The sequence below is a fragment of the Peromyscus leucopus genome, chromosome 5 (genome assembly GCF_004664715.2).
Source record: "Peromyscus leucopus breed LL Stock chromosome 5, UCI_PerLeu_2.1, whole genome shotgun sequence".
Taxonomy (NCBI): domain Eukaryota; kingdom Metazoa; phylum Chordata; class Mammalia; order Rodentia; family Cricetidae; genus Peromyscus; species Peromyscus leucopus.
The window spans coordinates 20483055-20505290 of record NC_051067.1 but is presented as its reverse complement, the minus strand read 5'-3'; the positions used below and the strand labels follow the sequence as shown (position 1 = coordinate 20505290).

The 22236-nt window shown below is 44.9% G+C and overlaps 1 protein-coding gene and 1 long non-coding RNA gene across 2 annotated transcripts in view; one reads left to right on the top strand and one right to left on the bottom strand.

The window, feature by feature from the left end:
- Positions 1-16904, bottom strand: part of Ranbp9 (RAN binding protein 9) — an 89563-nt gene extending 72659 nt beyond the window's left edge. The window contains exon 1 of the mRNA XM_028867724.2: positions 16283-16904. Coding sequence (XP_028723557.1) covers positions 16283-16799 — 517 coding nt within the window. The 5' untranslated portion in view covers positions 16800-16904. The remainder of the gene's footprint in view (positions 1-16282) is intronic.
- A 75-nt stretch (positions 16905-16979) lies between these two features.
- Positions 16980-22236, top strand: part of LOC114692091 — a 30479-nt gene continuing 25222 nt past the window's right edge. The window contains exon 1 of the long non-coding RNA XR_003734339.2: positions 16980-17049. This is a non-coding gene — a long non-coding RNA (uncharacterized LOC114692091). The remainder of the gene's footprint in view (positions 17050-22236) is intronic.

The window sequence follows — 22236 nt, the reverse complement described above, 5'->3', positions numbered from 1 at the left end:
GGTATGTGTCTTAGCATTCACTTGACCAAATTACTAACATACACCCTATCATTTAAATAGTTACATTTACACTTGAAAAGCCAATTTAGTACATGTTCACTGGCCCAGAAGATCCGAATGAACTGAATGGCCTCAGTTCGTCTACTCCTTTCTTCCCCTGGTGGTGCTGGTAGTGGCAGGAATCAAAGCAGGGACTCCCCTTCCCTTTCTATGGCCAGGAAAACAAATGTTCTTATTACTGTATGCTTGTAGGATGTATATATATAAGGCAAGATGGATGTGCCACAACACTCAGGAGTCAGCTCTCTCTTTCCACTGTGGGTCCTAAGGACTGAACTCACTTACCGGACTTGCACTTATTTCACCAGGTCCACCACAAAAACTTCTGACAAAGGCAAAAGTAAGACTCAGCCCTGTGAGCACAGAGAGCTAGGAAACTAGCTAGGAAGACAAAAAAAGAAGCAGCAAAATGCAGCCTCCCCCCCACAGCCCAACAATGTTAACATATGTAGGTAACAGATTTACACTGAGCTGCAAGAAAAAAATAACTGCACGAATATGCAAAACAGTCACATGTATATGTGTGTTTATACTGTGCATGTGTGAAAGTGTGTGCACTCATGTGGAGGCCAGAGATCACCTTGGGTATTGTTCCAAAGATGTCATCAACCCTGATGAAAAAGAGACTCTCACCAGCCTAGAATTCAACAGAGTAGGATCTGCAGGTTGGCCAGGGATATGTCGATCTGCATCCCTGGGGCTGGGATCACAAACGCACGCCACCACCCACACAGCTGGTGGTTTAAAAGTGGGCCTCAGGATCACACTCAAGCCCTCATGCTGGTGCGGTGTGCACCTCACCAACTGAGCCACCTCTCCAACCCCAATATGTAACTACTTAGTAAACACACATGAACTCAACTGTGGTGACAGGGAAACAGCTTTTCAGTAAAATATATTCAACTAGTTAGGCTACCTGATCATACAAAACTCATGCAAACTAAACTGCACATTTAAAAATTAGACAGTCAGAGTTGGGCCTTTTGCCTATGAGCTGTTGGCCAGGGAGGCCTATATGGCCCCTAAAACAATACAGGCTATTTGCCATTGTTTTGGGTTGCCCACCAGAACTAGATGGTAAAGACCCTATTGCCAAAGACAAGCTTTAGTTATAGTCTATAAAGAAACCAAGTTGGAGCTGAGCTGGAAACTTCCTCCCTGATAACTAATATTCATAGCGCCAAAACGTGCTATGCAGGCTGCTGGAGGAGAAGTCATCAACAATCTTATTCACTGTGGACACTGTGTGCTATACTACTGGCCTGCCAGGAAAGTTATGCCTACTGGTGCAATAAATAGTAAAGGCCACAACCACTCTGCTTGGATTTGGGGTCAGCTCACATCTAGTTCTACAAACCTGGCCAAAAGCCCACATCTGAGGTCACAGGCCCTAGTGGGGAAGCTACTACTATTGCTTTGCTAAAGGGACCATGATGTGCCTGTCAAGTGGCTTCTAAACCTTTATGTCTACGCCCACAGACTAGTGCTGCTGTCAGCTCTGGTCAAAGAACTTTCTTTCCACAGTGGGTAGCAGTTACTGATCCAAGTGTGGAGAATAAGTGACCGCTGAATGCTCATCTATAGTGTCCTCTCCAAGGCTCAGGGGACATCACAGAAGAGATGTGAGGAGAATGTTAAGAGCTAAAGGATGGAGTGGAGTATTGTGGAATGCTGTCTTCCAAGCATGGCACAGCCAATACTCCTTGAACTCTCAGCAGACAGGATTATTTTGCACAAGCTTGGGTCTGTCAACACTGTGCTTCATGTGAAGGATCTACAGGTAGTTAGGTCATGGCTATTAGGTGAAGGAGAGACATTTTCTTCAGTGGTATAGCCACTGGTAAGTTGTCCTTGCCCCTGTAAAGAACCCATCACCCAAGATCTGTAAGCAACCCTAATGAAACTGAGTTACACACACACACACACACACACACACACACACGCACGCACGCACGCACGCACGCACGCACACGCACACATGGTGGTATGCACGCACACATGCGCTCGCATGCACACGGTGGTAATAAAAAGATTAGTTGAATAAAGAGGGGGTTAGTGGGAGTAGGACAGGAGAAAAGAAAACCCTGACTGGAATTCTAAATCAATTATCTTATTATTGGGTTCTTAATATAAATAGTAAATTTTGGCAGTGACCAAAACTTATTTTAATTTACCAAAAATTTTATTCTAACAATGAATAATAAAGTTTCTGGTAGTAGCCACAACTTCTAGGAGTAATCTCAAGATAGACTTAAGAAATAATAGTTTACATATCTAGTACTATAGTAAAAGCACTGTTTTGAGTAGACTGTATCTAATAACTCATTTAATATTCAAAACAATCCAACGAAGGAAATACTATATAGCCTCATTTCACAGCTAAGGAAACAAAGTGAGATAAACCATGTCCATTTTAGAACCCTGCTGATTGGGAATTCCAAGTCAGGATATGTGCTGCAATTTAAATTCAAGTAGCTTGATCCAGCAAGAGCTCTGACCACACATTTTAGGGACACCAAGATTTAGGGACACCAAGAATTCTGGGAATCACTCCATATTCATCCTTATCTATTCTTTCTACATCAAGGCAGAAGAAAAAGAGAACTAATACTGGAAGGCACACAACTTCTCACAGTGGTAGGTGCTTTTGCACGCAATTTTCTCATTCAACATTGGTAACAGGCATTTTCTAGCATCATTTTTTTTAAAATGAAACTTTTACAGAGATGATATGATTTGTTGCAAATTGGTAGACTCATGTTAAATCCATGCAGATTAATGCTGTGGAGATGCTGGCCAGTTATGGGCTGGTGTATTCTCTGATGTAGTTCTTCATGGGGCACATGAGTAATTTCAAAAACGTGGGGCTGGTGTTTGTGAAGAGCAAGAGAGAGAGGACCAAAGCCACCCTGTGCATTCTCCAGGACACAGAGAAAAGCGACTGATGAACTGGACATGCAGGACCCAGAAGAAAGTGATCGCTAAACTTTGCCAAAACAAGACGGGATGGTCCTGCTCCACAAAAGAAACTGCCAGACGTTCTGCAGGACACAGAAGAACGTGACTGACAAACTTTACCATTATAGGTGGGACAGTCCTTCAAATTTCCTGTTTCACTGAAATGTCTGCCAGAGACTCTAGACCTATAGGCTGAGGATGGATGCCCCAACGCTACAGAAAAACTTTGGGTGACTATCCAGGCAGCCAGTTGTCTTTGTCATTTCTAGAATTTTGGAAGTTGCTTACAATTCACTTACTGTTTACTGAGGTAATACTCTATCTTTCTGAGGTCTTTGATGAAGTTGAAGACTAGATAGCTATAATTATTGTTTTCCTTAATCATGATAAAAGGTAAATTAAATATGAAACTTCAGACTCACAAAAATAGAATAGATAATAGAGTATTTTCTTTAATTTTGCTAAATACAAACTGACTAGATATTGTAACTATAATTCTTGCTTGGTAACTGTTTTGTTACATGTAATTTTACTGTATTAAAATGAAAACATTCCTTTTTGATTAGACAGAAAATGGGAAGTGCTGTGGGATGATCTTTCTCTATACATGAATATGTGTTGCTATCATTGGTTAATAAAGAAGCTCTTATGCCCTATGGCAAGGCAGAATAATAGAGTCAGGTGGGGAATCCAAGCAAAGAGACAGGCAGAAGGAAGGCAGAGTCAGGAGACGCTAAGTGCTACCTGCCTAGGGAGCAAGATGTAATGGAACACAGGTAACGCCACGAAGCCACGTGGTGATATATAGATTAACAGAAATGGGCTGAATTAAGTTGAAAGAGCTAGTAAATGATAAGCCTGCAGATGCTTATAAAATAATTTCTCAGAGGTTTATATTAATTACAAACTGTTTGGCCTATGACAGGCTTCTTGCTAGCTAGCTCTTTCATCTTAAATTAACCCATTTCTATTAATCTATATATCACCACGTGTTTCTGTGGCTTTACCTGCGTCCCATTACATGTTGATCCTTAGATGGTGGTTTGGCATCTCTCCTTACTCTCCTTTCTTCTTTCACTATCTCTCTTGGATTTTCCCTTCTGGCTCCATCCTGCCCTGCCATAGGCCAATGCAGCTTTATTTACCAAACAATCAGAGCAACACATATTTACAGCTTACACAAAGACATCCCACAGCAAATTCCCAGCACAGAAACTAAAGATATAAACAAAGAAAGACATAAATACATTTTGAAAAAAAAAGTACTATCTCTTAGACAAGGCTGGTAATACTGATATTAGGGCCTACCTCTAACTATGCTCATCAGATGTAAGATTATTTTAAAGTCTGTAGTTTTTAAGAACGAAAAGAGGGGGTAGGTGGAGTCAAGCCCAGAAGCTCGGGTTTGTCATCCCCCTGAAGCCGGAGGACTGAAATTCAGTGTCTGCCTGGGCTAGAAAATGAACTCCAGGTCAACCCAGTATACCCAGTGAGATCCTATATCAAACTAAAATATAAAAGGAGGCTGGGGCTCGAGTGGCAGAGTGCTTGCCTAACATATGCAAGAAGGCCCTAAATTCAACCCCCACTGGAGGATGAAATGGAGGTGGGGACCACAGAACCCCTCACTTTTTCTAAGAGTATAGACTCATGAATCTCACTTTAAAAGAGTTCTTTCAATGTCTGGGGCAGGGGTATATCATGTATGTGGGCACACACGTCACAGAGCACCTACGGAGGATCAGAGGACAACTTTGTAGAGTCCATTCTTTCCTCCCACTTCTGCATAGGTTCCCAGGATCACACTCAGGCCTTCAGGCTTCAGAGCCTTTACCTACTGAGCCTTTGCACTGACCCACCCAAACTTACCTTTTTTTTTTTTTTTTTTTTTTTTGAGACAGTCTCACTATGTAGCTCTAGCTGTCTGTCCTGGATCTCACTATATAGACTCAAGCTCAGAGATCTTCCTGCTTCTGCCTCCCAAGTGCTGGGATTAAGGCATGTGTCACTATACTCTGCTAAATTTAAATCTTTATAACTGCAAAGGCCTCAATGCTAATAAGACATTTATAGCTCCAAAAGAAAATTAATATATTACTTAAAAGCTCTAAAGCCAGCAAGATTAGCTCTGTCAGATTGCATTCAAACAATCTTGTTGATTCCATTTAACTGAAATGGAAAAAGTTCAATACAGCCACTCCCACCCACTCGCCAACATGCAGCCAGCCAGTCAGTACCTTTCTGGAAACAGTAGGTCAGCACCCCCACACACACTCCACCCCCTCCCCCGCCCCTCTTTAAATCTTCTTATTTATTATGTATACAGCATGTATGACTGCAGGCCAGAAGAGGGCACCAGATCTCACTACAGATGGTTGTGAGCCACCATGTGGTTGCTGGGAATTGAACTCAGGACCTCTGGAAGAGCAGTCAGTGCTCTTAACCTCTGAGCCATCTCTCCAAGCCCTAACTTTTTTTTTTTTTTTTTTTGGTTTTTTGAGACAGGGTTTTTCTGTGTAGCTTTGCCGCCTTTCTTGGAACTCACTCTGTAGCTCAGGCTGGCCTTGAACTCACAGAGATCCGCCTGCCTCTACCTCCCGAGTGCTAGGATTAAAGGTGTACACCACCACCGCCTGGTTTGGTCAGCCCTTCTTACACCATCCCTTAAGAGACACTACTGAAAATTTTCCTGCAAAACCTCCCCTATTAGCCTAGAAGACATACTAGCACTTATTTGTGATAATCATGGACTTTCTACTCCAACTTAAAGCACTTCTTCCTGGACCCATACTCTAGCTTCTGGCCCCTGCAACTATTTCACCCCAGAAATACTAAAGTCTAACCAGTACTGTTCTACTACAACAAAATACATTCTTTAAATACAAATTGGCTCATTGGCATTTAAATATGGGAATGGTGCTAGCATAATACAGATGCCACTTGGTCTATAACATAGCTTTTCTCAATACACTGATCAATTTTAAAAGCTTAACAATATGCAAAGACCCTGAGAACAAACAGCTGGGATTCCTACACAAGTATGTATATCCCTACAATGCACACAACCATCAGGGCAACAATGCAAAGCCACAGGCTAGAGGTGCTAATAAGGTTTCCTCTATGAGTGCAGATTCATGCATCTCACTTCCAGCTAACAGTATGAGAATTAGCATGAGAAAATTAGCCCGCAATCCCACAGGATGTGACTTTTACCAACTAGAGTTCAGTATATAGTTTGTTTTGCCTTTTCTTAGACTTCATTAGTTTTCAAAGTTACCGAGGTCAACACTTTACCTTCTTTCCCGTGGTTATTTCAAGCATGTGTTATCCAGTTAAGATTATTTTATCAAGCTAGGTGTGGTGGTAAACATCAGCAAACCTAGCACTTGGGAGGTAAAGACAGAGAATTATGAGTTCAAAGTTGTTTTCAGCTACACATAGTGAGTTCAAGGCCAGCCTGGGCTACTACATGAGACCCTATCACAGTGGTTCTCCACCTTCCTAATGCTACAACCCTTTAACACAGTTCCTCATGTTATAGTGACCCTCAAGCATAAACTTACTTTCACTGTTACTTTATAACTGCAATTCTGTTACTGTTATGAATCGTCATGTAAATATCTGATATGCAGGATATCTGATATGCCACCCCTATGAAAGGGTCGTTTGACCCCAAGGGTCACAACCCACGGGTTGAGAATCACTGCTCTATCAAAAAGAGCAGGAGAGAGGTGAGTGGAGAGTAAGAAGTGAGGGGGCAAAGAAAATGAGAGAAGGTGGCAAGGACCTAGATTATTTTGTCAAGTTGGGCCCAGTGGTGCTGGCCTGGCACCCAGCTACCCAGGGTCTGACCGAGGAGGCTTGCAAAGTCAAGGACTACTTGCCAGCATGAATTGAGACTCTACTTAAAAAAAAGAATCACATTCTGCATTCTATGCTGGAAATTTTGCCTGTCTCCTAAATGAATTTTTAACTTGAGTTCATTATGGTTCTTGGTTTACAAAGTTCCATGGTTTGCCTAAGACTATTTATCCACAACTACAGTATCACGTAGAATATTTTCATTGTCCTAAAAATACCCTCCATGCTTTATATACTTGCTCCCATTCCTTTGACAACCACTCTTTTTTACTGTCTACAGTTATGCCCTTTCTACTTAGACCTTTTAGACAGGTTGCTTCCTCTTAGGAATATGTAGATCAAATTCATACATGTCCACACGGCCTGATGGCTTATTTCATTAGTGACTGATAATATCCCATGATATTAAACTTCTCACAGGTCTTGATCTTATCACCAATTACTTTAAGATATCTTGGTTGCTACCAGTTTTTAAAGACCATGAATAAATTTGCAGCAAACATTGAAAGGCAGGGCAGGGGGAGCAGTTCAGAGTAGTCTTGCCTTGCATGCTCAATTTGAAGGGAGGGAATTAGTTCACACGCAAGTTTCTGTGCAGGTTTAAGTTTTCAGATGAGTTAGGTAAAAGTATGGTAAAAATACATTTGGCTGTGTCAAAAACTGGCAAAGTGGCCGTATCATTTTGCATCCCCCCACTAACAATAATTTGAGATTCTCATATTAGGTATCCTCACCAACAACTGGCACACTGTTAGGCTTTGCTTTTAAAGAGGCTTTTCTTTCTTTCTTTTCTTTTCTTTTTTTTTTGGTTTTTCAAGGGTTTCTCTGTGTAGCTTTGCACCTTTCCTGGAACTCACTTGGTAGTCCAGGGTGGCCTCGAACTCACAGAGATCCACCTGCCTCTGCCTCCTGAGTGCTGGGATTAAAGGCGTGCGCCACCACCGCCCACCTAGAGGGATAGCTCAGCTGTTAAAGGCTAGGCTCACAACCAAAAATATAAAGAGGCTTTTCATTTCAATTAACTTGGTGTCAAGCACTTACACCCTAAGGAAGGAAGCCAAGACCCAGGCTCAAGGCTGCAGAGTCAGTCACATGCAACAGTGGCACAAATGTCAGGGGGAGTGAACTAGGCCTGCAGACCCTTAGAACTGTGACCGCTGCAGCGCTCTGCCGCAGGTAGCCAAGTCCCACACTAAGTGACGACCCCAGCCCCAAGCTCCCAGCTGTGGGAAAACAGGGTTTCCTCAGCAATGCCTCTGTGGTACTGAAGCAGGGGTGACCATTGTCTTCTTACACAACACACTTTCTGAAGACTTCACTTCTAATTCTCTTTCACTTCACTTATCTAATTCTCTAAATCTTTCCTTGGGTATTTTCTCTTCCTTTCTCTTCTTCTAGGACAAACTTAATGGGAATCTCTTAAAAGGTCTCAAATGCCCTTAATTTCTCTCATAAGCCTATCTTTCCACCACACCGACCAGGAAAGCCATAGCCATGGCCTTCCGTCAGCGTCACAGTCCACCTTCCTGATACCTACCACCCTGGCAGTCAGCCTCTGCTGGAGAGTCTAACAATGTGGCAAATGGTCACTGCTCATCACCTCACCGGGCCTTTCCCAGTGCTACTAAAGGTATGCTCAGAAATCTCCAGTCAACCTGTTCCAATTAGTCCAAAAGGCTCATCCACACCTTCTTCATTCACATTACGCTACGTTCAGGGAGTCTATTTTGTGAAGAAAATGGGGAAGTCATTAGATGTGCTAATGGTCAGCTCTCCACTCTGCTATCCCAAAGTGACCTGTGTCAACATCAATTTTTTTACTCCTGGAGGAACAGAAGGTTCTCTCCTCTCCAAGACCACCCACTCACCTGTGCTCGGCACTCTCCTCCCGGCCTTTACCCTATTAGTCCACAAGCTAAAACACCTTCAGCCATTTTCTCTTGCATTTCACCTCAGCCTTTAAGAGCACAATGTTCCCAAAATGTGTGTTCTTCTCACAAAGTTCTGTGCCTCTGTGTTATAAACCATTGCTGGTATTGTATTAAGGCTGGAAGTAAATAAAAACATTTTTTAAATTTCAAAGTAATAAAAAAAGGCCTTGGGCTGGAGAGATGGGTCAGCGGTTAGGAGCACTGACTGCTCTTCCAGAGGTCCTGAGTTCAATTCCCAGCAACCACATGGTGGCTCACAACCATCTGTAATGAGATCTGGCACCCTCTAAAATTAAAAAAAAAAAAAGAAAGAAAGAAGAGAGAGAGAGAGAGAGAGAGAGAGAGAGAGAGAGAGAGAGAGAGAGAAAGACTTTGCTGATATCAGTTTTATTTATTAAATTTTTTATAATTATTAGGAACCAGACCTTGAAATAAAATTGTAGTCTCATACCAATTTTCACATCACTTCAGTTTTACCCACACACTAAATGAAGACTGACTTAAAAATGATACAACTGTTTCTAACAGTACTTTCAGATTTTAAGAAGTCTTGATTATATGGGATTTTCATCTATCCTGATGACATCCAAATCCAGCCCTCAGCTAAAATGTAACCAATTATCAGTCATCAAAAACAAAGATTTTTCCCCCCTTAACCTTCCCTAGGTACTGCCTAATCTTCCGACATTTCTCAGGTGTGCTCTGTGTGCTGTATTCTCTCTACTTGGACCCTCCCCTTATTCAGTCCCGGACACCTGGTTGTTCCCATCATGAAATCCAAACTGTTCTCCCCAAGGCTACAATGATCTTATTCCAAATCCAGTCATAAATTTCCCAGGCCTACTTACTGCCCTACACACTACCCACACACACTAAGGGCCTCTTCCACCTTTCTGATGTCCTCTGCTGGGCTCCTCCACTACACACTACGCACGCATGCCTCTTGCACCTTTTTCATCTCCTCTGCTGGGCTCCTGGGACACTAGGCGCCTTTCCACTCAGGTTCCTTGAAGCGTTTCTTCTTGGGCCCCCACCTGCCCTTTAACGACGCAGTCCATGTTCTGCCTCTGCCATGGCGCTCCCTCACTCCATACACTCAACACTTTCAGTTTCAACTAGCAAAGTGAGTCCTCAAGTGTCTAACAGAGCTCCCTCTTCCCCAGCTTCAGGTGACTCACAAACCCTCCCCAGGAATAAGTGCCTCACCATGTCCTAAGGAAGACAGTAGGACTCAGACTATGCTGCTGCTACTATAGTTTGCATTTTATAATTACCCACAAGCCAAGCTAAGTCAACACAGCTGTTATGGATTTGGGTGGGAACTGTCCCTCACAGGCACATGTGTTTGAACTGGTTCCCAGTTGTTAGCTCTATCTGGGAAGGCTGTGGAACCTTGAAGAGGGTGGTGTCTGTCCACTGAGCTGGAAGAAGAGAGTGCCTGGGGGCCGATCAGAGGCCATAGCCAAGCTCTACTGCAGCCTAAGTGCTGTCTAGTTCCTGATCCATAGTGATGTAAGCAAACAGTCTCCCAGTCCTGCAGCCACGCGCATCCGCCAAACCTTCCCCACTATGAAGGCTGCGGATGCTCTCAAGAGTCAACGGAGTAAGCGAATCCTACCCCATGTTACTTCTGCTAGTTCTTCTGTCACAGTGATGAGAAAGTAACTAATCCAACATGTCAGCACCCCATTTGAAGACTACCAGCTCACACAATAACAGCCCATGAAAAGCTCTATCCAATAAACTGAGAATTAGTTCAGCAGATACCCTAAGGCCCTTAGGGCTTCAAATGGGGAAGGAAAGATAAGCTGCCCATTGGGGGAGATCCAAAATCTGCAACTGTAGCTGAGTCTCAACTGAAGCATAACGAGAACCTTGTGGTTTCCACTGCTGAGATCACTTAAAGACCCTTGATTCTGTTCCTCTGTAGGGCATTCCCACCTCCCCCCTCCAGCATCTCCAGGTTTCCATGAAGATCTCATGGATCTTCTGGGTCCTGGAACAGTGGCACACACCTTTAATCTCAGTATTCGGAAGGCTGAGAGGCAGATGGATCTCTGAGAGTTCAAGGCCACCTGGTCTACATAGTAAGTTCCAGGCCAGCCAAAGCTCCATAGTAAGATCCTGTCTCTGAAACAAACAAAAGACTCCCATTTTCACTATCCCCAAAGGCACTGTAACAGACAGCACTAACATCTTCCAAACCTGTTAGACTCAAGGTTCGCTTTAAGAACAACAGAGCTAGAAATCCTCCTAGATTTCTCCCATTATTCCTCCTATCTCCAGATTACCTTTAAAAATCTCACGGATATGAATATATGATGCGCTTCTCTGCCCCTTACCCTGATCAAGCTAGTCTTTAAAGCAAGTTTTCTAAAGGAATCGGCTTTTTTTTTTTTTTTTTTTTGGTCTTATACACTTGGATCTATCTTTCAATCAGTTGTGAGGGCTGACAAAAATGTACAAGTGATCCAAGCACTTCCTATTTAAAATCTTCTGATGATCTCCAACTCCTACAAGCAAGGCCTAAGCTCTTGCTCTCATCTTTTAAGCTTGGCCACTGGGCTTAACTGGAAGAAACTACCCATGACTGACTCTCTAACCCAGGAGTTCTCAACCTTTGGGTGTCGAACAAGAGTCTCTTATCAGATATCCTGCGTATCAGATATTTACATTATGGTTCTTAACAGTAGCAAAATTACATTCATTAAGTAGTAATGAAATAATTTTACGCTTGGGGGAGGGTCACCACACCATGAGGAACTGTATTAAAAGGTGGCAGCATTAGGAAGGTTGAGAACCACTGCAATCCTTTCAGGGTCAGCCTAAGTTCGATGCTCCTATCTTCCACCATATCCTCTAACATTTCCCTTTCTACTGTTATGTTCTTTGAGCTGTGTGAGGCAAAGACAGTATTTTCATCATCTTTGGGCCCAGAAACCAGTACCAAGTAAACATGGAGAAAAGCTCAAGTGAAAGAATGAATGAGTGGAATAAACAAGGCATATATACAAACTTACCAGAATTTTCTGCTCCATGGCAACTAGCTAGTTTTTCCTGAGTATAATTATTAAATTAAATCAAAGTCAATTTACCAAAATCTTAGCAAAGAGATCCCAGGGAAAACTCAGTTCAATTTTAATCTCTTTGATTCTTTAATACAAGGTCTTACTATGAAGGCCAGGCTGGCCTAGAAGTCCCGCCTCCACCTCACACATTCTGAGATTACAGGTGTTTACCACCATGCCCAATATAAATTTCTTGATTTTAAAGATCTCTTAAATCGCCCTGTGAGAGTGAGAGAGTTCTCTTCCTTAACCACTTTTTAGTCTTATTTTATGATCTTTCACTGAACCTGGAACTGACTGTTCTCTGATTAACAAGTTCCTAAAACACACCTGTGTCCTTTATTGCCACGCCCCCCACCCCCCAGGAGTTTCAGGCACACATTAGCACACTCTGCTTTCCTGGGAGTGGTGGGATCTGAACTCTGGTCCTTCTGCTTGTACAGCAGACACTTTATCCACTAAGCCTCTTCTCAGCACCCTTAACAGGCCTTTGTCCTGGTAAGCAGACATTTGTTAAAATATTTGTTCAGACTTAAGGACTACAAGGTCAGTGAAACGGCTCAGTGAACAGGAGTGCTGCTAACGACCTAGATTCAATCCCCCAGGTCCTACAAGATGGAAAGAGAACCAACCAACTTTGGAAGTTGTCCTCTGACCTCCACACGCACATGTCCACAACACACAATCACACACAAGACAAGCCTGCATGCACACACATAAATTTAAAAAAAAGGTATTAAGGAAAAAATACAAAAATTATAAACACTTATATTTAGTAAGGGTTAAAAACTAGTAACTTCAGGGACTTGGCTCAGCAATTCAAGAGAGCTTAATGCTCTCCCAGGGCCCATTCCTAGCACCTACACCAGGTGGCTCACAGCTGCCCTAACTCCAGCTCCAGGGGATCCAATGTCTTCTGGACACCAAGGCACACATATGCATTCAGGCATACATACCCCTTTAACACCCCCCCCCAACACACACACTCACAAAAACAATATCTACTTAGAGACTTTACAGATGCTTCAATTAAAAAGTGCAATTCACTATTTCATCACTTCCTTGGGTTCCCAAGTTTCGATTCTCTGGTGTCTGTCCTAAGCATTTTAAGTCAGGAGTATCAAAGAGCCCCAACTTTTCTGAAGCATTATTGCATTTACCTTCAGTTACCTTTTCCCTAATGGGAAGTGCCTTTGAGCACAACTGTCTTTTAGAAATGTGAAATTATTCTCACACAAATGGAAAGAGGTAGTAAAAATAAAACAAAGATCACAAAATTTGGAGTCAACAAAAATTAGTTCTTTCCCTTTAAAATTTTAAAGATGTATTTTATTTTATGTGTAAAAGTGTTTTGCCTGCATGCATGTATGTGTTCCTGATGCCCAAAAAGGTAAGAAGAGGGCATCAGATTCCTTGGGACTGGGTGCTGGGAACTGAACCCAGTCTCAGCAAGTTCAACAAGTGCTCGTAACAGCGGAACCATCTCCTCAGCCCCACAGAATTAATGTTTAAATCTGCCTGACTTGTGATTGAGGAAATCTAACCTTTAGATGCTCCCACTTTCCAGATCCACTCGGGTCTCTGTAAAGCATCCTACGAGTGACAGCACACGTGCGTGCGTGCGTGCGTGCGTGCGCATGTAATCTGTAACTGAAACATGTAGGCTCACTGAACCCAATGTCGCATTCATTAAATGTTTATTTAATATTCATTAAAAAATAAAGTTATTAGAATTAAGTCTAAACCTGTCACTTTAAAAATTAGTCAATATCGACAATTTTTAAAATAAAAGGGCCATCCCTGTTTTGATAACAGATGTAATTGTTAAATAAAAAGCCTCAAAAAATTTAATATAAGGCCAGCAAGGTGGCTCAGTGGGTAAAGGTATCTGTCAATACGTCTGATGAGCTGAGTCTAGGACCCACATGGTGGAAAGAGAGAACCTACTCCTACAAGTTGTCTCTGAGCTCCACACCTGCACCACAGTGTGTGCCTACCCCCCCTCCCCCCACACACATCGTAAAAAGCAAAAACTTAATAAACACTATTCTACATACATGGTAACTCTTCTGCAATTCAATTCATTTTATCTAGGTATCTGTCATTGTTAACATGGGACCTTTAAATCACTAAAGAAACTGTTTCCATAATCAGCAATTCCAATTTAGAAAAAAACATTTAAACACAGAATTTATGCAGAGGAAAAGAAATCAAGATCATCATTCTTGGAAAACAAGTATGATTAATCTTTTAAAATTCTGTAATACAGAAAAATGTCAATCGAATAATTTGTGTCTAAAAAAAAACAAGGCAGCACAATGATACATTACATAAAACATCTACTCTTATTTGTGACTTGTAAGTTTTATTATTCACTACCTACAATACTTCCTTTTTGCTACTGAGTTAAAGTTGCCCAGTATATTTGGTTTCCTCTCAAAAGACACACAGGAAAAATAGTAACAACAGAAAACACACAGACTTTAAAATAACAAGACTAGATGAAGGTTTGGGAAAGAGACACAGTCTTTGTCACATGGGGAAAGGGAGAAACAAAGAAGAGATAAAACAGAGGAAAAGGATGACAACAACACATCTCTTTTCCAGAATTAATGGTTTATGTTTGTAAAACAGTGATGCTTCCAGAAAGTGAATCTCAACGTTACACAACACAAAGTCATAAAAAGGCCAACAGGAAAAAATAATTGCGACAGCAGTATCATAACATTCAAACCCCAACCACATCAGCACACACTTGTCTCTGGCCCAGATGATTAATTTTACATAAAAGAAGTAAACACAACTAATCAAGGCATGTTATAATGTTAAATAAGCCATAATCACGAGTCGTAAGCTCCATGGAAATTTCCTTAGGGACTATGCAGCCCAACTCCCCACATCTCTCAGAAGAAACTGAGGCCCTCTCTTGTAACATACCTAATATTACCAGTGACTGCCAGGACTCAGGATTCTTTGTTCACTAACCTCCCCCATAGACAGTCTCTGCTTTTATAAGCTTTTTATTTACCACAAACCACAATTTTAAAATGATAAAGTTTTGTCAAATCTAACAAAAGCATTCTGGCAGCCAAAACAGAAGTAAACATTTCATAACATAGCACTCGCTGTTCACACAAATTTAAAAACAAAATTAGGTAATAATCCAGAAAGAAATCAACAAAATGTCCTAACTAAAAGGAGGGGGGAACCCTTCAGTATTTTGAAATTTTCAGCCACTTAGATCAAGGAACACAGCGTTCGAAATGGTAAGCACTTCTTTGGACCTATAGCAAGAATAAAAAGGAATGTTCAACAAGGCCTATCTTTGTGTAGATTCTTTACAGCCAAATCATGCAGCAGATTTCTGTTGCCATACTCGTTTCCAATTAAATAGTAGCTGATTTATCAAGGTTCTTCTCGAAGCCCAGTTCTGAATTCTTTCAGAATCTTATCGCCAGGTTGTTTATGCCCTCTTACATGCTTGTCACTAGGATCCGAAGACCCCTCCTTTAGAGCCAATCAAAAAGAACCTGGTTAGAATGTAAAAGCTCCTGCGTTAGATTTAGGGCCTGAAACACAGAATGTGCTTCCAAACTGATGTCACTGCATTTTTTTTTTTTACCCCTTCCACACAAGTAAACTTGACGCATGCCATTAATCTGAGCTACAATTCAAGAACCCCCTACTGCCATTTATGATTTTCTATACAACCGATTTGATTAAGCTTTGTTTTAACCCAGGAAAAGTGGGGGTGGGAGGAAGCAGAAGCCTAAGGTGGTTAGTCTGCTAACTGCAGGTGCAAAATACAAGCCAATTTTCTTCAAAATGCTAAATAACATGTCTTAAAACACTTGTTTTCAACAAAACTTCATGTAACATCAACCCGGAAACACAGGGCATTTCCCATCCCGAGGGGCGGGTTTCTGCTCCCCGAAGAAAACAGGGAATCCTGAGGTTCCTCTCTCACCCTCCCGGTCGCTTTCAATAAGGTGCAATGATGGCCAACTTGGGCCCCTTGTCCTTTTGTCCCCCTAGACAATCTCTGGCCTAATTTGGGACAAATCCTCCACTGATCACGCCTCCCTCCCCCTCCTGTGTATCTCTGCGCTCCCTTAATTAGAAACTGTACCTCGGAATCGTGCCTCTCACCCGCGCTGCGTAAGAGGAGACCGCCTGACCCTCCACCTGGAGAACAATGTAACCCAACTCCGGCCCATAGATTTATCTCGGGGAAATCAGAAGGTGCGATGTGTCCGCTCATCCCGGATTCCCTCCAAGCTTCCAGCTCCCGGCCTAGGAATGCCGCCAGCTCCTTCCCACCTGGGGACCCACTCTCTCACCTTCCCTCGCCCAGAGCCTCGCCCCGCACCGCCGGATCTCTCCGCGGGACCCCGCGCCCCGTACCTTTGTAGTGCACCCGCAGGTTGTTCTGCGAGAGGCCGATGTAGCTGAACTTGTCCTTCGGGCTCCAGGACCGGGGCAGCGGCGTCTCCTGCTCGTCCACGGCCGGGTAGAGGCGCTTCAGCCGCCGCTGCAGTTCCTTCTCCTGCTCGTTGAGGGCCGAGTCGCCGTGCGGGAAGGGGGCCGCGGCGCTACTGCCCGCCGCCAGGCCCGGGGCCGGGACGCCTGCGGCCGAGCCGGGGCCCGCGGCCAGGCCGGGCGGCGCGCTGACGGGGGCGGCCGCCGAGGCGGGGGGCGGCGGCGCGGCGGTGGCCGGGGGCGGCGGCGGAGGCGGCGGCGGGTGGAGCAGCAGGGCGGCCGCCGCGGCCCCCAAGCCTCCGCCGGGCGAGCCGACCGGAGAGGAGCCGGCGCTGGCGGCCGCGGGCGCGGGTAGGGCGACTCCGGAGCCCGGGGCCCCGGCGGCGGGCGGCGGCGGCGGCGGCTGCTGTTGCGGCGGTGGCGGCGGCGGCTGCCCGGACATCCCGGCCGCGACTCAGCCTGCGGCACCTCCGCTCGTCCCTGCTTCCTCCTGCGCTTCCCGGGGGCGCTGTCGCTGCGGCCGCCGGCACCAGGCGCCCAGAGTCCGCCCGCCCCGGAAGCAGGCGGCGGGCCGCGCGGCCCGGCGGAGCGCGGCGGTTGAGGCGACCGGCCGCGGGCGAGCGGGCAGGCGAAGGCGAGCGCGAGGGAGCGTTAGCCGGGAGCTGGCGGGCGCGCGGCCCCGGGGCGACGCGGTGAGACGGCGAGGGGCGCGGGCGGGCGGGCGGGCGCGCGGCCCGGGGCGACGCGGTGGAGCAGGGAGGCGACGAGGGGTGCGGGCGGCCGCGGCGGCCGCTGCTCTCGCGGCTGTTTCCCGGCGGGCGGGCGGGCGGGCGGCGCGAGACGCTGCGCGCGGGCGGCGCCAGGCGAAGGGGCGGGCCGCGGCGCGAGGGGCGGGCCGGGTGCGCGCGCGGACCGGCTCCCCGGCGGCCTAGGGCTCGCGGGCGCGGGCGCGGGGCGGCGGGCTGGCGGGGCGGCGGGCGGCCGCGGGACCCTTCGCTGCGCCGGCCGGCCGCCCGCACGGCTCGTCGCGTTGTCCCCCCCCTCAGCCGCGGGGAGCCCGCGTCGCGCCCAGGCGAGAGCAATCGAGCCCCGCTGGGCCGCGGGGAGCTGAGCCTGGGGTTCCTGACGCCTTAAGGCTGGCGGGTCAGTAAAGGACCCCTAGAAACCATTCCTGAAGGCGAAGGCGAAGGCTCCGGCTTAAAATAGTGACTCTCCCACTAAGGAATTAATTAAGTTTATGAGGAGTCCGAGTTAACTTCATGGGGGTGGTGATGGGGGGAAGCCACGTTAGGAATACCAATCAAGACCGGCAGATCGTCGGAGGTCAGGAACGGGAAACTGCGTGTACATTTAGGAAGGGCTTCTGGAGACGTCAAAACATTTTATAAGATCATTCGTTCTCATCATAGGCCTCTTTGTTAGGTGACAGAGAATTATGCCCATTTTTTTTAAACATAGGATTATTTACTGAGGTCAGCAGAGTTGGTTGCTTTGTTTTGTTTTGTTTTAAGGGACTTCCTACTTTGCAGTTCTCAGTAGAGTACCTGGTCAACTAACTCATTTGACACTGTTTGCCCAGGGTTGCCCTCTGACCCCCGCATAGCATTACCATTCTGTTTTCACCACTTCTTTGTTTAGCTTACCCTTTCCTTAGCCGGCAAAAATCAGGCTTCACACATGTCAGCTACATAATACGGATTCTGATGCTGTGTTTGCTTCCCGAGATGATGTGGTGGTTAATTATTGGACCATATAAGCACTGAGCGTTTGGCCGAATGGAGGGCTAGTTATTTTGTTTTTGAAGAGCATGGGTCAATGGTGATTTAATTGAAGACTCCCATAGCGCCTGGCCAGAACCAGCAGTCATTCCGCCTAATTTCCATCTTAAATTACGCACACTAGGTAATTTAATAAAATTCTTTAATAAAAAATATCACATAACTCTAACCAGTGGTCTGAATTCTTCAAGTCACAGCACTCTTACATGATGCCGTTGAATTTAAAGCACATTAAACTTGCATTTATATAAAAATAGCAATGAGTTCAATGGGAGCCACGTTTTTCTACATATTGGTAGCCAAGATGGAACATATGGGCTCCAAGCCTCAACAAAGTTTCTTGAAAGAGTCATCAAAATTTTACTCATGAAATGTACTGTTTTTTAGTCAGTTAGATCTTCTTACATATCCTAAGCATTGTTAAGGGAATAGAATTCTCTAAAACCTTGTTGGAAGCTTTTTCTTGTTGGGACTGGTTGTCCTCCAGTAAGCCTCAAAAACTTAATGGAATGTGAGAGGACACTGTAAAGTGGCACTTTCTCACATCAACAGAGGAAGAGAACATTGGGGATATCAGTTCGGTGGATACTGATGGACACAAAGGTAACCATACCTTGGGGCTACCCAGGCTAGGGTGTGGCTCAGTTGGTAAAGTGCTTGCTGTTCAAGCATGGAGACCCGGGTTCAAGCCCTAACAATTATATACAAAGTGGAGTGTGGTAGCCCGCACCTGTAACCACAGTGGAGAGGCGGAGACAAGAGGGTCCTTGGGACTCGATGGCCAGCAAATCTAGCCTACAGCTCGAATTCCAGGATAGTAAGAGGTCCTGTTTCAGAAAATAAGGTGGACAGTTTCTGAGGAAGAAACACCTGATTGACTTTTGGCCTCTCTCTATGTTTGGGAGCGCGCGCGCACACACACAGAGAGAGAAAGAGAGAGAACCACATACACCCTAAATAAATAAGCAGATAATAAAAAGCAGAAGCCAAGCAGCAGAAGTCAAGTGTGGGAATATTAATGGTAGGTGAATGTATAGAGCGAATGAAATGCCCAACATGAACAGACCAGTTGAAGAAATTATCCATATGCCACTTAATGGGATTATGGTTCCGGGGCACATATTGCATATCTGTGCAATTTTTTTTTTTCTAAAGCCTCCCTTTCTGGCAGTGGAATTGCCAGAAGAGAGCCAAGCAACTAGATAAAGGCACCACTCACCACCCCTTTCAAACTAGTCGGTGGATCGCAGGCCCAATTTTTATGGCCTTTTTAAAATGTGGTTTTACTGACATGGAAAAATTACTATGCTGTACTAAATGAAAAGAGGCTATCTAATAATTATAGCACTGTCCAAATCATTACCAAAAGACATGAAAGAACATCATAAAATGTTTCAATGAGAGACAATTAAAATGCATAATTAAAAATAAATTATTACAAAATATTATAATTGTACATAGACAACTGGTAAAAATCCATTAGCCATGAACTTGATCGCTCTTCTTGGGCCTAGAGTTTTCCATCTTTTTTTGTTTGTTTGTTTTGTTTTTTCGAGACAGGTTTCTCTGTGTAGTTTTGTGCCTTTCCTGGAACTCACTTTGTAGACCAAGCTGGCCTTGAACTCACAGAGATCCTTCTGCCTCCCCCTCCCAAGTGCTGGGATTAAAGGAGTGCACCACCACTGCCCGGCTAAGTTTTTCATCTTTATCATATATTACTACACTATTTCTGTTCATTCACATCTGCTGAGTTTCTCAGTAACAAATAACAAGAGCCAAATCTGACTATCCTAAGCAGACAGAGAACCTAGTGGAAAAAATTGGATGGTTCTCAGAATTGGCCAGAAAGCTGGGCAACCAGAGAGACAAAGGTCAAAAAAAGTAGACCCGAGACCCTGAAGGGACACAGAAATCACCCCCAAATATACCACCTTTACGCCGGACTCTCTGTTCTCTGACTTCTGATCTCCACAGCACTCGTCCACATTTCAAAGTTGGCAAGCACGCATCTCATGCCCATGCCAGCGACTACCAACAGACACTGATAGCTTAAACCAAGCGTTACAGGGATGCTGACTTATTGACACCTTCAGTTCAGATTAGCCCTGCAGAAGCTGTAGTCCTCAGAGTCCACCCTTCAGACAGTATTTATTGAGTAGCTGATATCTCATTTTCTGACTATGGCCTGACATGGAGTAGTCAAGAACATACTGCCCTAGTGGGAAAAGACCCTGGATATAGAGGGTCTTGAACACCAGAAAAGAGGTTCAGACACTGGCCAGCTTCATGTATGTTCATGATTTTATCCTTCTCTGTACTGAAAATTGGCACAAAATGTGTGCCAAGATCTAGACTACAAGTTTAGGGTTTGTATTGGTTATCAGTTGCTGGATAACAAACACCCCCAAATTTAGTGGCTTAAAATTTATTATTGAACAGTATCTATGGAGCAAGTTTCTTCTGTCTTAGTTACTGTTCTGTTGCTGGAAGAAACACCATGACCAAGGCAACTCATATAAAAGGAAGCATTTAATTGGGGCTTGCTCACTATTTTAGAAAGTTAGTCCACAATCACCATGGCAGGAAACTTAGCAGCCTGCAGTCAGACATTATGCGAGAGAAGTAGCTGAGAACTCACAACTTGATCTGAAAGTAGCAGGGAGGGAGAGGAAAGGGGAGGGGGGAGGAGAGGGGGAGGGAGGGAGGGGGAGGGAGAGGGAGAGAGACTGACTGGGCCTGGTGTGAGCTTTTAAAACCTCAAAGCTCAACCCCTGTGACACACTTCTCCCAACAAGGCCACACCTCCTCCTAATCCTTGTCAAACAGTTCAACTAACTGGGGACCAGTCAAACATAGGAGCCTATAGGGGCTATTCTCATTCAAACCACCGTACCTTCCCTGTGTCCTCTGCTTCAGACCACCCTGTACTGGCTGTTTTTATGTGTTAATACATGCTAGAATCATCAGAGAGGAAGGAGCATCAGTTGAGGAAATGCCTCCATGAGATCCAGTAGTAAGACATTTTCTCAATTAGTGATCAGTGGGGGAGGGCCCAACCCATGGTGGGTGGTGCCATCCCTGGGCTGGTAGTCCTGGCTTCTATAAGAAAGCAGGCTGAGCCAGCCAGGGGAGCAAGCCAGTAAGCAGCTCCCCTCCTCCATGGCTTCTGCATCAGCTCCTGTCTCCAAGATCCTGCCCTGTTTATGACCCTGCCCTGTTTGAGTTCCTGAATTCCTTCAGCAATGAACAGCAATATGGAAGTGTAAGCCAAATAAACCCTTTTCTCCCCAACGTGCTTTTGGGCCATGGTGTTTCGTCGCCGCACTAGAAACCCTAAGACAGACCCTCCCTATCCCAGGCATCCAAAGGGTGTCCAGCTGTGGCTGTGAATCATCTTGAGACTTGACTGGAGAAGGAGCGGCTCCCAAGATCACATAGGTGGTTTTTGGCAGGATTCAGTTCTCCGGGTGCTGTAAGGACCTCAGGTCATTGCTAGCAATTGGCCAGAAGTGGCCCTCAGAGTGGGCCTCTTCTAAATGGCAGCTGGTTTCACCAAAGTGTGCACATCAAGAAGACAGCAGCACCAGGACACACCCCGATTATTTCGGGGTCACCTCACCACAGAGGTGACAACTTGTCACTTTTGCCATAATAGCTGTTAAAAGTAAGCCACTACGCCAGCTCACATTCAAGCAGAGGGACTTAGACATGGCCATTGACGACAGAATTTGACATTTATGACAAGTTCCTATGACTCTTGGAGACTGCACTTGCTCTAACCTTATCATGAACACATTCTAAACCCGAGACTGACAAACCTCATCTGCAGTAAGCTCTGTACTTAATACGTTAGGGTCTGTGGGCCACAGTGTATCTATTGGAACTACTCAACTTCACCATCATGCGTGAAATTGTCACTGACAACATGTAAACAAATGGATGTAGATGTGTTGTATGTCAACAAAATCTTTTTTTTCCCCCACAAAAATATACAACAAGCTAGACACTACAGGATGTGGTTGGTGATACCTGCTCTAGATCATTATATAACAAGAGCAGGTCACTAGGGGTGGGAGCCCAGCTGTCAAGAAGTTCAGTCTG